General features: G+C 41.4%; 1 protein-coding gene across 2 annotated transcripts in view; it reads left to right on the top strand.

Moving 5' to 3' along the window:
* The first annotated feature begins 1,638 nt into the window (after nt 1-1,638).
* rasgrp4 (RAS guanyl releasing protein 4) overlaps nt 1,639-22,196 on the top strand; it is a 22,345-nt gene continuing 1,787 nt past the window's right edge. The window contains exons 1-16 of one of the 2 annotated variants that reach the window (XM_052078905.1): nt 1,639-2,104; nt 8,019-8,206; nt 10,080-10,191; nt 11,519-11,581; nt 11,680-11,805; nt 13,200-13,338; nt 14,301-14,474; nt 15,724-15,840; nt 16,880-17,155; nt 17,235-17,315; nt 18,725-18,829; nt 19,825-19,934; nt 20,049-20,199; nt 20,288-20,324; nt 21,327-21,464; nt 21,858-22,045. In XM_052078905.1, the coding sequence (XP_051934865.1) occupies nt 2,088-2,104; nt 8,019-8,206; nt 10,080-10,191; nt 11,519-11,581; nt 11,680-11,805; nt 13,200-13,338; nt 14,301-14,474; nt 15,724-15,840; nt 16,880-17,155; nt 17,235-17,315; nt 18,725-18,829; nt 19,825-19,934; nt 20,049-20,199; nt 20,288-20,324; nt 21,327-21,464; nt 21,858-22,045 (2,022 nt within the window). In that variant the 5' untranslated portion in view covers nt 1,639-2,087. Of the gene's footprint in view, nt 2,105-8,018; nt 8,207-10,079; nt 10,192-11,518; nt 11,582-11,679; nt 11,806-13,196; nt 13,339-14,300; nt 14,475-15,723; nt 15,841-16,879; nt 17,156-17,234; nt 17,316-18,724; nt 18,830-19,824; nt 19,935-20,048; nt 20,200-20,287; nt 20,325-21,326; nt 21,465-21,857; nt 22,046-22,196 lie in introns of both variants that reach the window. The other variant, XM_052078904.1, reaches the window with a different exon arrangement.

The raw sequence follows: 22,196 nt of genomic DNA, 5'->3' as shown, positions 1-22,196 counted from the left end.
CGCTTCTTAACCTCTTTTTCACACTCTCCATTGCTCTGAAGAGTTGACCCCAAGTACAAGTAAATCTTCCACCTCCTTTATCTCTTCTCCCTGTAACCTCACTCTTGTACTTGGCTCATTCACACACGTACTCCGTCTTGCTGCGACTGACCTGCATTCCCATCCTTTCCAGGGCCTCTCTAGTTTCTCCTCCACCTGTTCCCTGCTCTTACTACAGATGACAATGTCATCTGCAAACATCATACTCCACGTAGATTCCTGTCTAATCTCTTTTGTCAACCTGTCCATCACCAAAGAGAATAAAAAGGGGCTCAGCATTGACCCCTTCCACATTGAATTCCTCCGTCATACCTACAACACACCTCACCGCTGTCTTGCAGCCATCATACATGTCCTGCACCGCTTTAACGTACTTCTCTGTCACCCCAGACTTTCTTATACAATACCACAGTTCTTCTCCTGGCATCCTTATACGTTTTCTCCAGATCTACAAAGACACAATGCAGTTCATGCTGACCTTCTCTGTACTTCTCTATCAACATCCTTAAAACAAATATTGCATCTGTCGTACTCTTTTTTGGCATGAAACCATACTGCTGCTCACTTCTGCTCTTAGTTTAGCTTCAACTACTCTTTCCCATAGTTTCATTGTATGGCTCATCAACTTTATTCCTCTGTAGTTACTACAACCCTGCACATCTCCCTTGTTCTTAAAACTGAGCAGCAGCACACTTCCCCTCCATTCCTTAGGCATCTTTGTGCCACCTATAGCAATAGTATGTAATATATTTAATATTAATTAAAGGCTACTCTCAGCAACAGGTGGAATTGCATACGCGTTTAAAGGTCAAACCTAGCTAAAAATAATAATAAGAAGAAGAAAATATCTCCAAAATCTGATCTGCCAGAAAAAAAAGGAAAGACATTAAAACACCAGTAACATAAAATAAACCAGTATTACTTCAAAAAAATATGTCATGAGGATAAACCATGTGAACCCTTTGGAATTTCTTTCATTTTTCAGTAAACGGACCATCTAAATGACAATAATAAACAGAGGCTGCTTAAACTAATAGCACACAAACAATTGGTTTCTTGTTTTGTGGATGCCACCTTCCTCTTCAGGTGAAACTACTATACATATATGTGTGTGTGTATATATGTACCGGCCAAAATAAAAGCTTCCACCTCCACCCCCCACCACCACCATCACCACATCCCTCCTTCCGACCCACAAATTGTGGCTGAAAATTGCACGCATTGCAATGTCGACTTTAATTGGTTTCCCCGATGGCTACTTTAATTACATACTGTTATTTTTTTTCAGCCGCGTGATGACAAAAGTCACTTCAAACATTGTCTGTAGGGTAAATAAAAGTTACATGATGGCGACAGCTGGCCCATGGAAGCGGCTTCTTTCTATTTCTATTATTTCCTCTGGGAAGTGCCTTAAACAGCCCAGCAAATGTTGCTTCCTGAGCTATACTGACGATTGTTCATTACTCCCTCCCTCTTTGCCGGCCGGCCTGCCTGCCTGCCTTCAGCTCTCCTCCTTCCTATACAAGCGCTGCATGTGTGCACCATTCTCTCGATGTAGCCTCCCTCCTCCCCCTTGTATACACGCGCACACACACACACGCACGCACGCATGCACACACAGAAACTGATGCAAGTTCCCTTATCTGCCAGAGCCAGTTCCTCCATTTAAGATGTTGACTTGTTTACGTAGACGCGACAAGTGATTTTTTTTATTTATTTTTTTCGCAGCTCCGTTTTCCCACACTGGTGCGAGGCCTTCTCCTCTTTCTCCATATGCCTTCCTTGATGGCAGGTGCATGACCTCTGGCTCAGCTGATTTGTGCTCACCGCACATACTCGGAGAGGGGCTTGACTGACTTTCTGGGTGAGGGTGGGGAGGGGGGGTTAGTTTTGTAGATGGCTGGAAGGTGAATCCTTCAGAGAGGACAGAGAGAAGGAGGAAGAAGAAGGAGAGGAGGAGGAGCAGGGGTCAAGCATGGAGCTATAGGGACGCCGTGCTCAGATGCCGGGCAGGAGGAGGACGAGGCCGCGGAGAGAAAGCAGCCGCAATGAACAAGACCAAGAGGTAGAACACAAACAAATAGTGTATTAAAATGTTGCGTGTGTGTGTGTGTGTGCAGAGGTTTTGAGGTCATGACTCATGTGGTGCATGGCATTGTGGTTCTAAAAAGTGTTCATTTGTTTGGGGTTTGTTCATTTGTTTGGGGGTTTTTGTGTTTGCATCAGCCATTTTAGTGTTGCCGTGCAATAGTAGTTTCATCGTACAGGTTACACACACACACACACACACACACACACACACATGCACACACACACTTCACTCTCAAAACTGACTTGCTCAGTGTGAAGTCAAGGTGTGTTTGTTTGAATGGGAAGCTCTTCTGTTGAATAATGGGAACAGGTGCATATACCGGGTTCAATGTGCCTTCTAGAGGAATACTTGTTCTGCCTTATACAGCAAAAATCTGCATATAATTGACAATTTTTTTTAAATGCTGATGAACTGTCAATATGAGTTAGGGTTGAAAAAAGGAAAAAATAATTCAATTTAAAAAAATGAAAAGTAGATGCAGCAAATCCAGGGTCCAACGAGTTGGCATAAAACCACAACCAACATTTTGTGTTTATATTGCACTTAATTGAACGGTGTTTGTTGTTTTTTCTTCTTTCTATCTACATTCTTGCTGCTGGAGGCTGTAAATTTCCCCAGTGTGGGACAAATAAGGGATATCTTATCTTATCTTATCTTATCTTATCTTATCTTATTAAAATACAGTAGCATAGTTGGTCTAAGAGTGCATGAAAAATAATACGATACCAAGTCACTATCACATTGTGCACAGTATGAACATTAACACGGCACCTAAATGTTAGAAATTTGTACTCTAAGTTGAAATACAACCGAACCATACTTGGGCAGTGATTCTTTCAAGTACCACTAGAGTGAACCCGAGTACCACATTTTGAGAATTGCTACTCTTAATTGTCCATAAATAGGATTGTAAATGCTAATCAAGCTAAGCACTATGAAAACTATATGGTATTTTCCATCCATCCATCCATTTTCCGAACCGCTCACTATTTTTTCATGATTTATTTATTTAGGCTTTTGATGTTACAACAGGAAACCTTTCTGTCCTGCTTTGGGACTTGTTTTGCTGCTATTGCGGTTGTGATCGCAGCTCTTATCAGGTGGCGCGATCGACTCGGCGCAATGATGTGTAACACCTCAGTTTAAACCCTCATTGCGCAAGGGACCATGCAGTGTACTTTTCAATACCGTGGATGGATATTTTTGGGCCATTTTTATTTTGAATCCAACGTGCGCTGCAAAAACTAAAAATGTTCTCCGCTCAAAAAATTTTTTTACCTGGCAGTTTTTTTAAGAGCATTTCGCGTGCGATTAAACATTTGTTTCCTTAAAAAATCTAAATAAGCAATTCTAAGTTTTTGATACGTCATTACTGACTATGAAAAAGCCTGGGCAGAACCCCCAAACTTATCACTTAGACAATTTATCTTGACCTGAAGTCATCTTGACCACATGTGTAATTGCATCTGATGGAGCCTTAAAGCTTCGAAAATCTGTAACTTTCTTTTCGTTTACACCAGTCACGTAAAACTTGGACATGGAAAAAAAAAAAATCTGCAGTGGGAGCCTCGCTCGAAACCCTTTTCTTCTACATGTTTACACTTCGTGTAGTTTGGTGTCAATTTCTCATAATTCCCAATGACCCCCACCCTGCATCTCTTCTCCAGAAAGCGACTTCACAAGGAGGCGCAAATTCCCCATTAAAACAATGTCACTGATGTACATGCCGTGCTATGACGCAACAGAAAACCATTTTGTATAGCCTATGCGGCCTCACGCTATGGATTGAACACAACTTGTACAGCAACACATATAGACAGACAATATAAGAGTACGCACAGTCATATATTCTTGATCCTGTGCAAATAACCACTCATATTATTGCTGTAATGATGAGCTCACAGAGGAGTTGTCACATCTCAAAGAACAAAGTCAGACGTACCAGAAGAAGCAGTATCAGTCACAAGATGCAACAGGGAACAACGGGTTTATTTATTTGTAATCCTATTGAATGATGTCATTGCTGTATGTTTTTATAAGGGACAATATTGTAGAGTCCTTTAAGTTTACTCGCTCACTCACTAATCGAGTCAATGTGTAATACATATTACATACCAAATGTTTCCCCTAATATCCATCAACATTGGTTTTATGCACATTAAGTGTGATGTTGAAAGGGTAAGAAGTGTCCCCTTCATGCAGGTTGTGAAGGGAGGATTGAAAAGGGGCCGCTGGCGGGGGTGTGGGGGAGGGGGACGTGGGCAAACAATCCCAGCCTTCAAAGTGGTTTCAATTAATCAATTAAGGACAGAAAGCGAGGAATTTGCATATCCCTTAGCATGTGTGGAAGCAGGAGAGGGAGGGTGGCAGCGTATTGGGCATTTGTTGTGGCTCTGTTGCCGGGGTTCTGGCATAGATGGGAACAAGAGAGGGGGGTTTCCAAAGGGGAAAGAAAAGAGGAAGCAGTTTTCCAACTTGAACTGCGTGCAGGGGGATGTAGAAAGAAGAAAGGCATCGGTGAGGAAAAGGTGAACAACTTCCTCAGTCACAACTCCATTCAGAGCCACGCAAGTTAATTCTTAAGATATTTCTCATCTGCATTGTGTGTGTGTGAGAGAGAGTGAGAGAGAGAGAGAGAGAGAGAGAGAGAGAGAGAGAGAGAGAGAGAGAGAGAGAGAGAGAGAGAGAAGAGACAGAAAGATGAACCCACAAGGGGGAATACCCAAAACCAACAGCATCTCAAAAAAACCAAATGAGTCCCATCTTGTTCACCTTTCCTCTGAGTCAAAAAGTAAAGTGAAAAGGTCAAAAGATTTGCTCACCAAAGGAAAGCTTATTTGTAAATTGTCATAAAATGTGTGTTCATCCTTAAAATGCACTGGACCAATGCCACTCCCAGTTGAATTCACGGTCAAACATAAGAATAACACTGCGTCTTTGAAACAACCAAATGTCTGAGCCTTTCAGTCCGCTAGCTTGACGCTAGCGCGAATTGGCCTCAACAAAAATGTTAGGGACATCGGGTGAAATTTCAGGGTAGACTTAAAATTCCTTCAGATATGAACTTAATTTGTCAGTCTCTAAACTTTTGAATGTCCAAGTGCTGAGTGTTTCACTACTTTTTGCACAATTATCTGCTCAATCGCAAAGAGCTGAACGGGGAAATTTATAATGTGAACATTTGCAAATGATGTCCATTTCCATGCCTTTCAAGTGTCTCTGCTGCAACCCGCTGATGACACTGTGACTCTAGAAGACAGGGATTAGTAATTTAAACGACGGAGGGGCTACAATTTTGCATCACCGCTTGAGGGCGGGACACATGGGACCACACCTTCCCAAACCAGATGCATGACACATATGTTTACACATGAACAAGATTTTTACATATGGGCAAAATACGTCTGTGCGCAGATAGATAGATGGATAGATACTGTGACTTTTTTAGGGCTCTTGTGTATAAATATCACCATTCCAGGATGGCACAAAACTGCTGAACAGTATATTCAGTTCATTTTATGTTTTTTTTTCACACCAAAATCAACTACCGGTAACTAAAATTCAATGATTAAGGTAGTATGTTTGTCCTGCATATCATTCTGAATCCGCAAAAATGTATTCGGCCTACTCATGTTGAAGTATAGGACAGTATATGATCTGCTGAAAGCAAAACCAAGCCACGAATGCCATCTAGTGTGAATGGTGATGTTCCAACTTAAAACTTATACAGCGGAAATGCGCTATTCGAGGGGGAGAGGGGCCGTGCCAGACCAACAATAGAAAAGCCCGGTGTACAATTGATGCCCGTTTAATGCATCAGGGGAAAAAATATAGACACACACACGTCTTGAAAGGGAAGAAATTTCATCTGTGCTGTATGTGTAACAATAAAGTTGTATCCAATCCAATCCATATACATATACTGTACATATACAAGGAAAAACGTTTATACACCTGGAGATTTTTCATAAAACTGTCCCCCCGTGCCACAAAAATACAAAAGTAGGAACGGAAAGAAAAAGATTCTATTTGAAAACATATATATTGGGAAAAAAATCCACCAATAAGTGAGAGTGCCAAGTTGAGAGTATTCAGGTTATACCGTGTAGTTGTAGAAATGTTTAAAACTCCCGCCAGCAGAAAACAAACACAAACAAAAAAAAACAATGGGAAAAAAATGTATATTTTTTTTCCTAATTAATCAAGTGGCTACTCAGAGAGTGGTCGTATGCAGGCTGCCAGTTGCCCAGCCCCGCTCTGAGATCCGTGGCCACTTCCCGTTTGAAGCCTCACAGTGATGACATACGGTTGACCAACTGTTAGCAGTCTTCTTGGTCTCATGACATGAAAATTAGGACCTAATGGATTAATCAACCCATATTAGCCTCTTACAAATTGACAAAGATCAGATGATTTTTTTGGGGGGGCTGATTTGTTTTATTATTATTATTATATAAACATGTATATTATTTTCTTGGAAATGTACCGTATTAGCCCATTCGTGGATCAAACACTTGTGAATTTGGCAGTGGGACATTCAAAAGCTACATTGTGTTCACCAATAAGGTATTTACAGATCATCGGAAAATTTTACCCATTAACTGAAAAATCCATAACTTTTGTGAGTAGTGTACACGGATTAACTTCATATTATTTCAGATTGTTACTTTGCTGTGCCGCTGTCCTTCCTGCAGTCGAAATATGAATGTAGTCATCAGTTGATCAACATGTACGATGTGTGTGTGTGTGTGTGTGTGTGTGTACGCGCACACAACGTGTGCATGTCTGTTGTGCGTAAAAGAAGGGGATGTAGGTCTGGCCATTCAGGGAACTTGTCGTCATTTCTCTGCAGTCATCCAGTTTCTTGGTAATGTCACAATATTAGTTAGCAGCAGCACGGTTGCACACACGCACACACATTTCTACACACTATGCAGGGCACACTGGAGCTATACAAATACAGATACAGGCCATTTGATTAGGTAAGCACGCACAGAGTTGGACAATATTTGACTCAAATCCCAGTTTGAGTTACAATATAGTCAACTACAACTGCACTACAGAGACTGAATAAATACAGATAGCAATCTATTTGAATAATTAAGGTGGCTGCCTTACCCGTTGTCAAATTGCTGAATCTGAATGGAATTGTTTGAAGCATTTTTGTCGTTTCTTTGGTTTTTTTTAATTGCTTGCAAGAAAAGCCAGAACACCATTTTGACAGTTTATGGTCAATATAATGTTAGGGTTGCGATGATTATAAGAACACTTGTGAAGGAAGAACAGAATATTAACAGTTTAACCTCCACACTGTCATGGCTGGAGTTTAAAAAATATTATTGTGTACTGTATACATAAATACTTATTCTTTTATTGCTAAATAGTGCACAAAATATTCTGTATGGTTGGCTTATTTGATCCCATTTATTTATTTTACAAATGTACAAAACTAAATCGCACTGTGTTGCATTTCTTCCCCTTTTTTTTTCTTAAAGTGCACAAAATCATCCCCCCATAAGTTGGATCACATGTTAAAATATGACTTTCTCCCCTCAGTGTCAATGTCATATTTAAACTTTATTTTGCAACTTTATTTTCTTTTTTGGCAAAAAAAAAAAACAATTGAAGAAACGTGATGATTCTCATGGCATTGAATTTGTTATCGTAGCGGGTTTATTTTCTCTAAAATTTTCCACTTCTTAATCCCTGCGGCATTAAGGGGCAACACTACGCTTAATATGTGGGAAAGGGGGGTGGAGGGCCTTGGAAAAATTCCCTTGCCCCAAACTTTCAGGACTCCCCCTCCCCTCGCTCTCGATCACGGTTGGCGTGGCTTGATGTTGTGACCGCACTTTGCTCTACTTATCTGTCGCCTACTTGTTCTCAGGAAGCCCAACTGTGAGAGTCCTGGTGTGCTCAAAAGCAGGAAGTCACCGCGGCAGAAAGTGCCGCACAGACGCAACACATGTCCCAGTCCCCAGGACATCAGTCGGGCCCTCCAGGCCCCCTCGTCAGGCCCCAGTGCCAGTGTGGCCAGCCTGGATGAGCTCATACTCCGCTGCCTTGGCTGCTTTGGTCAGTCGCCCGCGTTTGATCCCAACACGGTTATGTAAAGGAGGGAAGTGGGCTACATAGAGAGTGGGGAGGAGGGGGGGGGGGGCTGTGCAAGGGGGAGGCTCAGACAGTGGCACTTTTTCTTCTGCTAAGGGATTCTCAAACTTTTGGAGTCCAGGGATGGCTTACATGGGAGAATATTTACCTTATAATCCTCACTAAATGAGATTTACATGTGGTCTCTTAAAAGCAATACGAATTATAAGGTTGACTATTTTTGAGAGAAAAAAAAATCCCCTTATCAGGATAAATTTACTTGGGGAAAAAAAGGTGTTATGTTTTGAGGGTAATCTCATTTTTTTCAGGAAGAAAAGAGTTACAGTTTGCGAAGTCAAGTTCAAAGATATTTTGTCTTGTAAGACACGCAAAAAAGCTATATATATATATATATATATATATATATATATATATATATATATATATATATATATACAGTAATCCCTCGTTTATCGCGGTTAATGGGGACCAAAACCACCCGTGATAAACGAAAATCCACGATATAGCAAATAAATAAACATATACAGGTAAAAAAAAGTTTTTATATACACGTATATATATATATATATACCGCCACTGCGCACCGCCACTGCGCCGCTCAGGCAGTGGCTCACTACGATCGCGCGGGCATCTTAGCGAAAAAATGTTGTCTACCCACAAGCATTGCAATAAAATTGTTAGTTATTTAGTAGAGCTAAACATCTCTTTATTTTCGCGATAAGCAATGAAGATGAACAAAAAGTTGAACCAAGCAACAACACTTTTGTGGGCCGAAGGCCCACCTTACCAGCCTTCCGCAGGAACTAGCTGATGAGCCGCCCGGAGGGCGGCGAACCACCACCTTACCAGCCTTCTGCAGGAACAAGCTGATGAGCCGCCCGGAAGGCGGCGAACCAGCTAGTATATATATATATATATTTGGGGTTTTTTTAAGTTCGAAAAAAGTCCACAGACGGACTTTTCCCACGCATGTTTTTGGAATGTGGGACAAAACCGGAGTACCTGAAGAAAACGCTCACTTTTTCTTTTTAAGTGAATATGACTCTCCTTACGTACACTGGTTAACACATTTTTTTCTCTTTCTCTCTTTTTTTTGCGCTGATTCCGAGACAGCTCTTGTTTTTTCCTCTAGCTTGTCCGGTTTTCATAAGAATGATAAGAAAACAATATTATATATTTAGTAGTGTTTATCAATCAGAACCAGAATAGCTTTATTGTCAGTGATCCCTCGGGCACAAGGTGCAACAAAGACACAACCCATCCAAGAGACAGAAAAACAATGACCAACCGGGGGATACAGAACGAGAGTCTGACGGGTCACCTTTTACAGCTCCCCAAATTCGCAGATGTAAAGAAAACTATAACGGTTGACAACCCCAGACGGAGCTTCTGTCAGGGGAGGACAGTATGGAATTGGAAAAAAAACCAAAAACCTCAACAAACTGGCATGCATTAGTACATGTCACACGGGGTAGCACATGTGGAGCTGGGGAATGTCAGTGTCAAAATAATACGTCATAATCATCCAAAGTTACAGCATGTGGTCCCACGGTGGTTTGACAGCCACCGTGCTGAGCAACCCACCCATTTAAGCTCTTCACTTTTCAACATCAGGATCAAGCGGCTCGGAAGATGAATGAATGATGAATGAATGAACTTTTCAACATGGTGATCAACTCATAACCAGAAAGTTGATTTGGGTTTTTCCACGTAAAAACGTTGCCGCTTAGACTGTTATGATCATTTTATTCAGTGCCACATTCAATTACAATTTCCTTGGTGGAGGTAAGGGCCCATCATAACAAGGCTAAATCTATGTGTTGCGCTTCTACGTCAGATTCAGAGGGGAAGCTGTGCAGCCCGCGAGGGTCCCAGATGGTCCACATGACGCTGATGATGCACAGTTGGGTGGTCTCGTCTCAGACCTTCGCCCAGAAGCTCCTCGCCTTATATCCTGATGGTCACACGGTGGTGCTGCTTGATGAAATCTCAGTGAAACTCATTCAAACAAAGCTTATAAGCACGTGGTGATGGTATTTTTTGATATTGAAAAATGTGTCGAAGTAGTTAACGGTTCACCAGTTTGCAACAGCCAAATTTTACACTCTCATTTACCGCGTCCCACGTCACTCACCAGGCAAGGCCCCGCCTTTAAAAAAAAAAACACATACATTCAAAGTGACAGTCTAGGGTTGAATGTGTGAATGGTGTCCATGAGTGGGCCAAAAAGAAAAAAAAAAAAAAAAAGAAGAAAATCAGGAAACAAAAGAAATTTCCAGTTATGTTGATGAGACTCAACTCTACATTTCGGTTTCTCCTGTTTAATTTATTATTTAATTGAATTAAAACGTGATCAGGATGTCGTATTTTACTTTGCTCAATCCAACCCAAGCACGTAATGTGGGTGCATTTAGTTCCTTGAAAAGGTTTTGCTGTCTCTATATTTCAGTTTTTTTATTTTTCTAAAATGTATTATACAATATTAAAACATATTTTCAGATATATTTATACAACTATATATATCACTCTTATATGTGTCAAAGCAAGCAATCATAATAAATCACAAAAACAAGTTTTTCAAAAAAAAAATTCAATTATGTTGGAGAGTTTTCAAGCGTGAGTTGGCAGTTAAAGGTCGTACTACAGGTCGTCCAGGCTCTGAAGCGGTGAGGCAGCCCCAGACCAAGACACCACCACCACAAGCTTTTGTTGTGATGTTCCTTCTGGCATATGCTTTGTTAATTCTACAAGATTCACCTCAGAAATGGTTCAACCTTTTTCTCGTCAGTCCAGAGAATATTTCTCTACAAGTCTCCGAGATCATTGAAACGAGCATTCACGTTCTTTTATGTCTGCATTGCTTTTCACCTTGGCTTCAAAATAACTTTGTAAACTTATCCAGATGCTTTTTTCCCCCTCATTTGTCCCTGAATTTCTTTACACCAAGGTATGATGCATTTATTTTTGAAATGTTGAAGCTTCATTCACTTTGTCTGACAAGTCATTTCTTGACTCAACAAATATGCCAGTAATTTGGCCAAGGCGTGGCCGGGGAAATTGAACTCATCTTTCCAAAAACTGTGGTTCATCACAGCTCACTTGTGATTTAATGAAAGCAGGGCATTTCATTTTTCACGCCAAGTAGGGTAAAAATCATCATTTGGAAACTGCATCTGGTATACTTGGGTTGTCTTGGTGAGATGTCAAAATCATCAAGTGTGATAAATATCCCCTCAAAAATCTGGATGGAATGTGCTCTCCTTGACTGTCTCTCACGTACAAGGACTGCCCCCCTGACAAGAGAGGCCTGAGGCGGGGTCAAGTGTGTCACCTGGTCAGGTGAGCAAGAACAACTCCAGTCCTGACAGAACCGGTTCTCTCTCCCGCCCTGTTTTGTGCTTCCTAAACACGCTTTCCTGTCGCGCCATGACGGCCAGGACCTGGATCAGCCAGTTCCCCGCCGTGTTCGAGGCCGACCCCCTTCTCGAGCGGACCATGGGGGACCTATGGGCATTGGTGCGTTCGGATGGGGAGGAGGCACAGATCATCGACACGTCCTGCCTGTAAGATTTATTTGTTTATTTATTTTGACTACACTCTTTCTCTCTGTGCGGGCCTGTCTTTAAATAAACATTCACGTCTTGACTTGCACTTTCGGTGTGGATCGGACATATTCTCAATGCGATAGTGGAAGTTTTCCCAATGTCAATGTTTACCGTCAAATGTACACTTGTTTTGTTATCATACATTTAGAACAACGTCTTCAGCATTGAGCCAAGTTGAAAAATCTAACAAAACTGTCGCATACTGTCATGCATACTGTATGTCGTGAAATAATTAGGATCTTTACTCATAAATTTACTTGCTCATATGTGTGCGTTCCATTGCTTTGTCTGTTGTATGAAAAGCAAAGTTAGCGTATTTGTCATTTTAAAAAAAGTTGCAAAATGTTTACAATAGCACAAATGTTGGGCTCAAGATTAGTAATTGTCTTCACCATCTGGTGTACTGTACATAAAGCGCTATGTAAGTGTAGTCCTTTTACCATATCAATATACCAAAAAAAAAAAGCACACCAAAACAACAACAACAACAACAAAAGACTGCCCTAAATCACTGGTGCTCCCTTTAATAATTGTAATTGTGTGTGCATAAGTGGGCTTCATTGAAAACTCACAGGTGTCAAAGTCAAGGCCCAGGGTCCATATCCGGCCCACCACGTCATCTGATGTGGCCCTCCGAAAGAAAATCATGCGTGTCAACTTGCATGATCCTTGCTAAAATCTGTACCAAAATGTCAAATTGTCATGTATAATAAATGATAAGATTTTGCAATAATTTTGTTTCCCTGTTTACACTCACTTATACACAATAATTGACGATTGTAGTTGACTGATTTCAAAACGAGTAATAGATCAAATTTGGTGTGTACGAGTAATAATACGATGAGACAACATTTTTGTGGTTTCACTGCTGGCCCTGTGAAGGAAGACGTAACTCCAAAGTGGCCCGCGACAAAAAATAATTTGACACCCCTGCTCTAAATCATCATAAATCAGAATGTATTGTATTGTATTGTATAAATTTTTAGAAAATGTCGATTTTAAATAATGCTGAGTTCATTTATAGATTCATTTAAAGAGGTTTGTGGGGAAAAAAACATGTTGGCTTCTTGAGCTTAATTAGCCAATGATGTTCAAGCGAGCCAACTCATACGTCAGGTGTACTTCCTCAGACTTGTAAGCGATGTTTCCAAAAATGTATTTGGTTTTCGTGAAAATACACTCGTGCGGTAGCTTTGTGAAAAACTGTTTTGTCTTTGATTTTGACAGAGATTAGCATCGTCAAGGGCTAAATTCTATTTCTATTCTCTTACTGATCAGTGCTGTTCATTAACAGGTGGTTAGTCCAGTGCGGATGGCTCGAAATCAATGTTTAACCCGTCTTTTCCCAGAAGCCCTCACGTGAACGTGTCACAGGCCCCCTCACCCTCCATGAAGAAAAGGAAGGTGTCGCTCATCTTTGACCACATGGAGGCCGACGAGATGGCAGAGCACCTCAGCTACTTGGAGTTCAAGAACTTCTGCAGCGTTTCGGTGAGACCGCCCACCGACTTCAGTATTTATTTTTCTAACAAAATGGATATGATAAAATGGATAACTTTCTTTTTACTTTTGTCCTTCAGGGAAATTCAGTCTGTGCGCTTTACATTAATGGTAATAGGGACACAGAATTGCCGCAAAAAATTATTCTCAACATAACGGGTCAATTTTAAATCCATATCCAAACTATAATCGTACGAGTTTACTCTAACAGCTTACAGATGTTTTGATTTTGAAAATATGGACCAGCAAAAACACACGAGGCTAATACCACTTAGCTCTTGCCCCGCGTACCAAATTTTCATCAAGATTAATCAAGACAAAATATTTTTAGGACCAATTACTACTTTACATCAGCCTGGGCTTTTGTGCCATCTTGTGGCATCAAAAGGCATTCCTGACAGAGCATAAAAATGTGCCACTTGTTGAAATGTTTTACAGATATCAGAGGATAGGTTCCACATAAAAGTAACGCAAATAGGTGAGTTTGTGTAGAGCAAGCGCCGACCGACTACAGGGGCCCTACTTTTGTTGACGGGCGCAGGTGCACTCAGCATAAAGACTGGTGCATTTTTCATGCTAATTTTGATGTGGAAAGCGGTCTCGCGGTGGCCAACTTTACATCACCGCACTGAATTTAAAGGGAAGAAGGGGAGCCCCTTCGATCGGGCGGAAATCAAGTAGTTCGCGTTCGCTCCCACAATAGTGCAGGCGGCCATTTTCTAATTACAGAGTTTACAGAAACACCAGAAGAAATACAAGTTCACTCATTCTCACAGTTAAACTGTACTTTGTGCTACACTTGCGCTTGGCACAAAAATAGGGCCCCAGCAGTTGAACCGGTATGGCAACTTTTGTTGTTGTTTTTTGTTTTTTTTTTAATCTGTACTTCTACTTCAGTACCTAGTGTCAATACTGATGTCACTTCTGATCATTTCAACATGTGTTTTGGTCAGTTCCTGGACTACCGCAGCTATGTTGTGCGCGGCTCGGTGCGGGACAACCCGGCTCTGGAGCGCTCCGTCATGATGTGCAACGGCGTATCCCAGTGGGTCCAGCTCATGATCCTCAGCAGGCACACGGCCCAGCAGAGGGCGCAAGTCTTCACCAAGTTCATCCACGTAGCTCAGGTGGGCCACAAGCGAGTCATATGCAATTTCTTACTTCCGCGTGTTATTCGTGCGATAATTGCAGGGCTAATTTCTGATGGCTTCAATACATTTGTTGTAACTATTGGCTATTTCGGCAAAGCACTTTACATAATTAAGAAAAACGTTCAGCAAAATGGCAAAACATCATACAGTAGTTCGCTTGCAATTTAACCCTTTCAGGGGCAGCGGTTACCACAGTGGACAGCTTATCATGTTATCAGGTTAGCAAGGTGCATAAAAGGTCTTACTTAACTCTTCCTACCTTGCCACTATCACAAGCCATTGTATGAGTAAGCACACAATGTGCCATCGACACACTTTTGGGAAGGGTGAAAAACGCACTTGTCTTTCGCTTTCTCTGCGCACAATGTGGGCTGTGTCAGGTTGAGGTCACACTTTTGTCCTCGTTTTGTAAACACACGGTGATCCACATTTCAAGTCTTTTTGCGCAAGGTGTTTACTGTATGTACTGTAAACATCAAGAGCAAAATTGTGTTTTTCCATGTCAAAATACACACACACACACAGACAAGAATAAACCCACTTATTTCACTGAGAGACAGAGAGAGAGACAGAGAGAAAAAAAACTGTCTACATTGCGTCATCCCTCCAGATCATTTCTTGGTCGATTACAGGGTACACTATTGTAGCTCTGATGTCATCGCTAATTCTTTTTTCTAACTCGCATTACTCCTTTGCCGACTTGTCCTCCTCCCTTTCTCGTTTCTTCACCTCTGTGTTTTCTTCTTGTCCCTCCTCTAATTCTCACTCTTCATGCTCTCTCCATTGTACTCCACACCGACAGTTTACTTGCGGCTTATTTCTAGTGCTGAGCCAGACTGCAAAGTGAACTAATGCTCTGAGGTTTTCTCCTGTGACAGTGTAGCGAGATAGTTGGCAGAATCATGTAAATAAGAGCCATATACTGTATATGCGTCTCATATTGCAAGGAGTGTATAGATCAATTGGAAATGAACAGTGAGTTGTGTGTGGCAAAATTATACACTCACTACAGCGCCGTGTTTGTGCTTTGAGTTTTGCAAACTCTGCGAGAGGTTTTGTGACGGATATGAATAGTTTTCAAAATGGTGCTACAAGAATCCCTGTTCAGAGAAAACCATTGTAATACTGTAGGAGCGACCGTAAAATGTACAAACCAACTGTGATGGCAAAACACTTTAACGTCGTTACAAATTCATTTCACAACATGACCCGTTGGTGTGCACAGAGACTCCGAGCCTTGCAGAACTTCAACACGCTGATGGCTGTCACTGGAGGTCTCTGTCACAGCGCCATCTCCCGCCTCAAAGACACGTACAATCTTCTGCCTCCTGACGTCACCAAGGTACCCTGATGGCTAATAGCAGCAATAAAGTCTTAGCCCCTTTCTTCGTAGACTTGATGCCAGACCAAAACAAAATAGACTACGATGACACAAGAACTAAACTACACTCAGCAAGGTTCAGCAACGAAACAAATAAGACTAGAAATTTATTTTTATTTTTAAGTGAGAAGAAAGTAGACTAGACTACAGCATGTTAGACCAAAATGAGACTAAAATGAATTGGAGGAGGCTAAACAACTGGGCTAAACGAAATTAGGATTCTAAACTAGGCTAGATTTAATATTACAAGGGGAAAGAAGTTAGAAAAACTAAACCAGACTACAAAATACTAGACTACACTCCACTAGAATAAAAACTTTTAAGAAACTAAATTAAGCCAAATATGATAGCCTAAAAACTACAATAAACTGAATTAGGAGAGACTAGACTTGGCTGGATTAACTGGATACATCTAGTCTAAATGAGGCATTACTGGACTACACTAGTAAACAATAGACTAGTCAACATTGGACGAGATGAGATTAGACAAGGTCCATCAAAACTAATCTAGAGAAGACAGGACAGTTTGAAACAAAACTAGACTTGATGAGGCGAGACGAGACAACACTGGACTAGACTTGAGTAGCCAAATCTAAACTACATTAGAAGAGACAAGACGACACTGGACTAGTCAACCCTAGATGAGACGAGACAAAACAACACTGCACTATACTTGACTTGACAACACTACTACATGAGACTAAAGACAAACTGAGACCAGACAACATCCAGCTACACTAAACGAAACTAAACAGATTAAAACAGGACTGAACCCATCTAAATTAGCAAAATTAAACTAAACAAAATAAAACTAAATCGACGAAAAGAATAAGCTACTTATCAAAACCCATACTAGACTCAAAGTATCTAAACCTGACAAGAGTACACAATACAAGAATGGTCTAAACAAGACTGGATTAAACCAGACTAAAGTGGACTACTACTCGTGTTCATTATTTCCTGCTGTTAAAACAAGAGCCCTTTGTCACAACGTCGTCAGGCACTCAGCGAGATGACGGAGCTCCTGTCGTCACGCAGCAACTACAGCAACTACCGCCGTCTATACAGCGAGTGCTCCGGCTTTAAGGTGCCCATTCTGGGCGTGCACCTCAAGGACCTAATCTCCCTCAACGAGGCCCTGCCCGACTATGTGGACGGCGATAAGATCAACCTGAGTAAACTGCAACATCTCCACAGCAACGTCAACGATCTCCTGGAGCTGCACAGACTCACGCCACCGTTTGAGGCCAACAAAGACTTGCTGCATCTTTTGACGGTAGGGGAACCAGTCCTGAGACCAGATCCCAACCAGGAGTTCCGTTGGAACATCGCCAATGATGTCTTTAATGCTTCAGCTCTCTCTAGATCTCTACTACACAGAGGACCAGATCTATGAACTCTCCTACACCAAGGAACCCAAAAACCCCAAGATCCAGGTCAGTCTCCTTCACCATCAACAAGTGTGGTATTCACAACAAGCAGCAGTTTGGCAAAAATAAAAATTAAAAAAGCCTTCAAGCTAGGTAATTACACTCCCTGGTCACATTTCCTGTCCCACTAAACGTAAAACCAAAAGAATTACTCTAGATGTGTATTTAAAACAACACAGCTTTACCTCAGGCAAGTGTGCTAGCTTAAACCTAAGGAACAAACAAAATGCTAACGGGTAGCATCAACAGTTAGTTTTAGAACACACTTTTTAAAGGAACAGTCCAAAACGCTTCATATCAAAAAGCTTAAGAGCACTTCATGTCCCAAAAATGTGACCAATGTTTGACCTCTGAAAATATTGGATTGAAATGGAATGGATTTTATGGACGTTGAACCTTTTATTCGCCATTGGCGCTCACTCTAGAGGAGAAAAATGGTAAATGCTGCGCCCTGCGACCAATTGTCACCAAAATTTATGTGCACATCTCTAGTCATGCCCACTTCAACCTCTCTCAATATTAAAACGATCCCCCAATATTTTGGATTTCTTGCCCGTTACGTTTAATTTATTTTTTTATTCTCCATAGCAAAAGTGTAACGTCACTTGACGTCACAAAACTGCAAGCAGTCTTGACCAGCGTGTACGTGGCCATGTCTACTCAAGCCTACTTCAACTGCTACAAATATGTGAACGACCGGGCAGTGTTTTGGATTTTATCAATGTTATTTCTCCTCTCCTTAGACCAGGGGTGTCAAACTAAATTTTTTGTAGCGGACCACATTATAGTTACGATTTCCCTGAGCGGGCCATTATGAATTTTGTGAAATGTTTGATCACCTCCACATATTACCGCTACATGTGTAGTGCATCACAAATAGGTGGATAACTAGGTGTTAAAATCTGAAGCCAAGAATAATGGTTGGTTAATGTAGTAAGTACATAATGAGATAATGATTGCAATATCTACTGTATGTAATGATGGATTACATTTGACAATTACAAAGTTTGGTTTAGACTTTAGTCAGCGTCATCGAAAGGTTGACATGCTTGATTTGCATGATGATATTATATCGTGTTATATATATATTTTTTAAGATTTGGGAAAAAGCTGTCATGCTATCTCAATGTGTTCATATGTTTAGTGTGGGGATGTATCGACCTTTGCCGCTCTTACTTTTGACAAGCACTTGCATGTTTGTTTTCGGCGTGAGGGCTGGGTCACTTTGCAAGAAAAGCACACCGCAACTGTTACTCAACCACATCAAAGGGCCAAGTTGGGGTGTGACGCTGCGTGTGTGTGTGTGCCTAATCTTGTTTCATACAATACAATACCTCTTTATTGAGATGGCACTTTCACGACAACCGCAGCTGTAACTAAGCGTTTAACGGAACATTTTTCTTTGATGGCTGCAGCCTGTCACTCCAGTGAAACCGCCTTTGGTGGCAGAGTGGGGATCAGGGGTCACCCCCCGCCTGGACCCCGACACCATATCAAAACATGTCAAACAGATGGTGGATGTAAGTACAACACACATGAGGGACATCAGTCAGCATGACCTGCATTTGAGTGTTTGTGTGAGAGCTTTTCAAGTGTGTTTCAGTATAGGGGGATTTTATTTCATGCGATTTGACTTTCTGTGTATGAGGGTGTTTCAGCTACCTGAAAGAGACTTTGGTGTGTGTGTGTGTGTGTGTGTGTGTGTGTGTGTCACAGGAGTGAGTGTGAGAGCTTTAGTATATTATATGAGAGCTATTCAGTTTGACATGTGACATTTGTGTATGAGAGCGATTCAGGTCTGTGAAAGAGGATTTCAGTTGTGTGTCACAGCGTTTTAGTGGGTGGGAGAGTGTTTAAGTAGTTTTGTGAGAGTATTTTAGGATGAAGTGTGGGAGGATTTTAGTTTTAAGTTTGGGAGCATTTCAGGTGTGTTAATTAGAATTCAGTCTTGTAGGAGTCTTACAGTGGTGGTGTGAGAGTATTCCTCTTGCATGCGTAGTCAAAAAGAAACCAGTAGTTGTATGTGTGAAAGTTTCAGTGTGAGCGGAAACAAAATCAGCAGCTACTGCGACACTTTTAGGCTACTTAAAGACTCTCACACACACAATTCAGAACACAATGCCATTGTCGTGAAAACCTACTGAAAAGCTTTCCCACACATACATGTAATTGAAAGAGAAACGCTTTCACACACACTACAGAAAACCCTCTCACTGTACTTGTATGCTTTCACATGTACAACTGGAATAGCTGCTCTCTCACTCACGATTGAAATGCTCTCTCTCTCTCTAACACACACACACACACACACAGTTGGATTTCAGTTGGCTTTGTTAGAGGATTTCAGTTCTTGTGAGAGTGTTTCGGTAGTATTCATGTGAGAGGCAATCCTAAATTAGCAAACGTCACTGACGGCCACTCACACTATTATGCACACCAGATTTTCACTTCCTTATTAGCAGGTAGCTCAAAGGAGAAGTAGTCAACACACGCTTCTTTTTGTCGCCCCCTTCAGTCCATCATGAAGAACTATGACCACAAGCAAGACGGCTACATCCCGCTGGAGGACTTTGAGAACATTGCCGCCAACTTCCCCTTCTCATTCTGCACGCAGCAAACTGACAGGTGACACTATTCTTATGACATCACGACAGCAGAGTATACACCTTAGAGTAAAGATTTAGCCACAAAGCCAACATTTTCAACAAAAATATAAATAAAAATGTCTTCCATCCTCAGGCAGGGTCAAATCAGCCGAGAGGAGATGACATCATATTTCATGCGTGGGATGTCGGTTTGTGCCAAGCTGGGCTACAACTTCAACGATGCGCACAACTTTCACGAGATCACGTACAAGAGACCCACCTTCTGTGACACCTGCGGTGGCTTTGTCAGTCTTTTACATCAATCCAGAGAAAACACAAATACAATTTGAAATGAAAAAAATAAATAAATCACACTACTGTATCGTGTTGCAGCTGTGGGGGGTCATCAAGCAAGGCTACCATTGCAGAGGTAAGTACACATCTCTTCCATTAATTCCATTTTAAAGAAACAGAGGCAAAATGGAGTACACTGCTTGACCCCCTAAGGATAATTGAAAATAATAATAATTAAAGCTAATGAGGGTTTTGGGGACGATTGTGTCTAAGGTCCCTAAAATACGTTATACACTCATACACGTTTTAAAAATCTGGTACATATTTGACGATGATAAAGCACCCAAAAGAGTAAGTGTGATCTACATACTAATAATAATTAAAGCGACAGCCTTGAAAAAGAGCAGCTTCAAATAAAATCTCGTTTTGAGTATCTTAAAACCACTGAAAAGAAATCATAGTCATGCGAATAATTAAAGCTGCAAATGTAATTAAGATAAGATATCCTTTATTTGTCCCACACTGGGGAATTTTTTTTGCAGTCTACAGAAGCAAGATTGTGGGTAGAAAGAAGAAAGACAAAAAACAAAGTGTTTGCATTCACTGGTATAGATAGGGTGGCTGTGCTATTTACAATGGTTTTTCCACATCATTTTATTTTTTATTCAGCAGCCTGACACCAGTCGGTAGGAATTAAAAGTGCACCTTCAAATCAACATGGCCGACAACTTTGGCACAGCTAAAATCCTGATAAATTATTGTCTTTAAATGGTGGATGGCTTGATGAGTGCAGAATATCCCAACTATCGTGGTCTTTACGTGCTTGAAAATCACGTAAAATGTCAAAATAATGCGTTGAAGGTCAATTTATGCTTCAATGAAAAATAAATTGAAGCTTATCTAGCAAAGAGGCTTGCTTCCACGCACACAATCATGACTTCAGACAGCCATCTTACTTTTAACCCTTGACCCTTGCATAGAGTACATACCTCTAACTGCAGTAGCCATACTTGGCCAGGTGGGGGCACACTAGACAAAAACAACCAAGCTTCGTTCAAGATTTCAACAGCAGAGCAGAACTATAGTGGAATGTAAATGTAATTGAAAAAATAATAATTAAGGCTGTATTCCTCATCAGGGTGTGGGATGAACTGCCACAGACACTGCCGGGATCTGGTGGGGATGGAGTGCTTGAAGAAAGACAAAAGCACCAGCGGCTCCTGCCCGTGCACTCCCGCCCCCGACTCCCGAGCCAAGGGGAGCGTGTGGAGTACTGGTAGGTGGACCGCCCGCGGACTTCCTACATTCTACCATATGCAAGTTGAGGGGTTCGTAGTTTTGTAGTGGATAGCTCTACTTTAAGAATGGGCAAAATGAGAGATGGAATCTTTTGAAGGCAGCTTTTTTTTATTTCCTAAACGTCTGCACCTGCGAACGAACGAAGGAGAACACACCTTTCGGCAACACAAACACTTCCTGGTTTCCTTCTGCCAATCGGACAATATCAACATAAACTTGTTTAAGCAATTATGAAACTTAATATAACCTAGGTAACTGTAGCACAAAAGAATATAATGCTCAAATATAAAATGAAAATAATAATTTAACATAAGCTTACACATGCAACAACAACCACCCACACTTGTGTCTCCCCAAAACCCCTCGTCAGGTTCTGAGGATGAGGCCTTTGTTTTCCCCCATGGCAACGACTCAGAACACCACAAGGGCTGCGCCCCCTTCAGGAAGAGCACAGACCCTGTAGGTCTGTGGGACCGTGCCACTCAGACAGACCCTGGGGTGTGGACCCCCCAGGAGAAGAAGGAGCGCCGGGTGTACAACCACAGCGCCCCTGGCCAGGTGAGACACTAAGCTAAGCTGGACTTAAATTGAATATAAAGTCTACACACACCACATTTCAAATGCCAGTTTATTGGGATGGGAAAAAAAATCACAGCATAAATCACATAATTTTTTCATCTCAAATGAAAGAAAATATTTGAACAAGGGC

This window comes from Hippocampus zosterae, chromosome 10 (assembly GCF_025434085.1).
Source record: "Hippocampus zosterae strain Florida chromosome 10, ASM2543408v3, whole genome shotgun sequence".
NCBI lineage: Eukaryota > Metazoa > Chordata > Actinopteri > Syngnathiformes > Syngnathidae > Hippocampus > Hippocampus zosterae.
Note: the sequence above shows the minus strand (reverse complement) of the source record. Positions and strands in the feature narration are given on the sequence as shown.